This window comes from Engraulis encrasicolus, chromosome 11, assembly GCF_034702125.1.
Source record: "Engraulis encrasicolus isolate BLACKSEA-1 chromosome 11, IST_EnEncr_1.0, whole genome shotgun sequence".
Lineage (NCBI taxonomy): Eukaryota > Metazoa > Chordata > Actinopteri > Clupeiformes > Engraulidae > Engraulis > Engraulis encrasicolus.
Window position 1 is genome coordinate 47,689,236 of NC_085867.1, and position 2,500 is coordinate 47,691,735.

A 2,500-nucleotide genomic window follows, 5' to 3' on the forward strand; every position below is an offset into this window, starting at 1 on the left:
CTGGCCACTTGGGCTATGTACAGCAAGAGAAGAACACTGCCATGCATTTATTGAAAAAATAAGCATTACAAATCAAGAAATATTTTGTGTTGATGTGTCCATCCAGGAATCAAATTATGTTAGATTTGTTTTTTTGTCCATTTGCAGCAGTGTCTCTTTCTATCTGGGTAGAAACCCAATGTGACCGCACATGGCTTACTGAAATAATGAAGTTACACTGTACTTGAGGACTTGAGGACATAGAGACAATTCTGACATCACAGTCATATTCTGTTTTTCTGGTATACCGGTATTTGTGATTAGTTTTGTTTGTTTGTGTCATTTTTTTTGTCTTTAGACACTGTCTGTCTGTCTATCTGTCTAACAAGCTTCCCTAAACTCTGTGTATGTGTGTGTGTGTGTGTGTGTGCGTGCGTGCGTGCGTGCGTGCGTGCGTGCGTGCGTGCGTGCGTGCGTGCGTGCGTGCGTGCGTGTGTGCGTGCGTGCGTGCGTGTGTGCGCGTGCGTGTGTGTGCATGCGTGCATGTGTGCGGGCCTTATTATCTATCTGACCATTTCCCTCTGTGTGTGTGTGTGTGTGTGTGTGTGTGTGTGTGTGTGTGTGTGTGTGTGTGTGTGTGTGTGTGTGTGTGTGTGTATGTGTGTGTGCATGCTTGTGTGTGTGCATGCATTCATGTGCGCGGGTCTTGTTATATATCTTACCATCTGCCTCTGTGTGTGTGTGTGTGTATGTGTGTGTGTGTGTGTGTGTGTGTGTGTGTGTGTGTGTGTGTGTGTGTGTGTGTATGTGTGTGTGCATGCTTGTGTGTGTGAGTGAGTGTGCATGTACCTCCTTGTGTGTGTGTGTGTGTGTGTGTGTGTGTGTGTGTGTGCATGTACACAAGCTTGTCCTAACAGGACTGCAACTATCTGGACTGCGCAAAATAACAGCAAAGAGACTGGCAAAATACTGTTCCATCTCTGCCATCATAGGCAGTTTGTCCATTTGGACACAGAGATGCCATAGTTATCCATAAATATTGAACTGAATAACAACATGATCATACCTACACAACTCTGTGATTTAATGTGCTGCGATTCAAATAAAAGTACTGAACTGTGTGTTTGCCTCCTTGTGTGTGTGTGTGTTTGTGTGTGTGTTTGTGTGTGTGTGTGTGTGTGTGTGTGTGTGTGTCTGCGCCTGCCTATATCCACTCCTCTCCTCTGCAGGCCAGTCCGGGTAGCCAGCGGCGTGCGCGGGCCTCGCTGTCGGACATCGGCCAGGAGGAGGCGATAGAGGGGCTGACGGTGCGGCAGCTGAAGGAGATCCTGGCACGCAACTTCGTCAGCTACTCCGGCTGCTGCGAGAAGTGGGAACTGGTGGAGCGCGTACACCGCCTGTACAGGGACAACCAGCAGAACAGGAGATCTAGTGAGGAGACACACACACACACACACACACACACACACACACACACACACCGTCTGTACCGCGACAACCAGCAGAACAGGAGATCTAGTGAGGAGACACACACACACACACACACACACACACACACACACACACACACACACACACACACACACACACACACACACACACACACACCGTCTGTACCGCGACAACCAGCAGAACAGGAGATCTAGTACGTAAGACACACACACACACACACACACACACACACACACACACACACACACACACACACACACACACACACACACACATCGGCCATTAAAAATCCCGTATCGGTAGACCCCTAGTCCTCATGGCTAATTGCCAATGTATATGGCAGTGCTTCCCAACCTATGGGTCGGGACCCAACCTATGGGTCGCCAAAGATCCACAGAGGGTCGCAAAGCCCTCTAGATTTTAAGGGGTTTCATTTTAATACCATATATAGCCCATGTTGAATAAATGACAAAACATTTAAACTAATATATGCATAGAAGCAACAAAATGTAAGTGATAGGCCTACATTAAACAGTTATTCTTTATTTGACTGAAGACAAATTGAGGAACAAAATAATAACTATTGAGTTCACAAGAAACCTAGTATCTGTGACTCCCTCTCATGCGGGCGCTTGCGTGATTGGGTCACCAAAGCTTACAATGGTAAAAATATGGGTCCTTGAAGAAAAAGGTTGGGAACCACTGATATATGGTACCGTACAGCTGCCTGTCATAGCGTAGTGTGCCATAACACCGCCAACTTTTGTTGTTGTTGTTGCGAGTATGTTGACTGTTGTCTGCATGACGAAATCTCGATTCCTTTGTACGTCTAGAACATGGGTAGAGTTTGACATTTAAAGCTGACTTTGACCTTGACTTTGGTTACAGAAGTGCAATAGTGTCACTTGACAAGCCAGGAAGAATGGCAAGGGAAGTGCTGTACTGTATGTATGTGATGTCAGAATGGGATGACACTGATATGATGTCTTTCTCCTTCTATTCCCCTTCTGTAGTGGAGAATGTCAGCAGTGATTTTACAGCAGGTAAGCACTTCCTCATGCATTTCATT

The 2,500-nt window shown here is 46.4% G+C and overlaps 1 protein-coding gene across 1 annotated transcript in view; it reads left to right on the forward strand.

Moving 5' to 3' along the window:
* rnf34b (ring finger protein 34b) overlaps positions 1–2,500 on the forward strand; it is a 44,685-nt gene that overhangs the window by 36,651 nt on the left and 5,534 nt on the right. The window contains exons 5-6 of the mRNA XM_063211396.1: positions 1,209–1,410; positions 2,445–2,474. Of these exons, the coding sequence (XP_063067466.1) occupies positions 1,209–1,410; positions 2,445–2,474 (232 nt within the window). The remainder of the gene's footprint in view (positions 1–1,208; positions 1,411–2,444; positions 2,475–2,500) is intronic.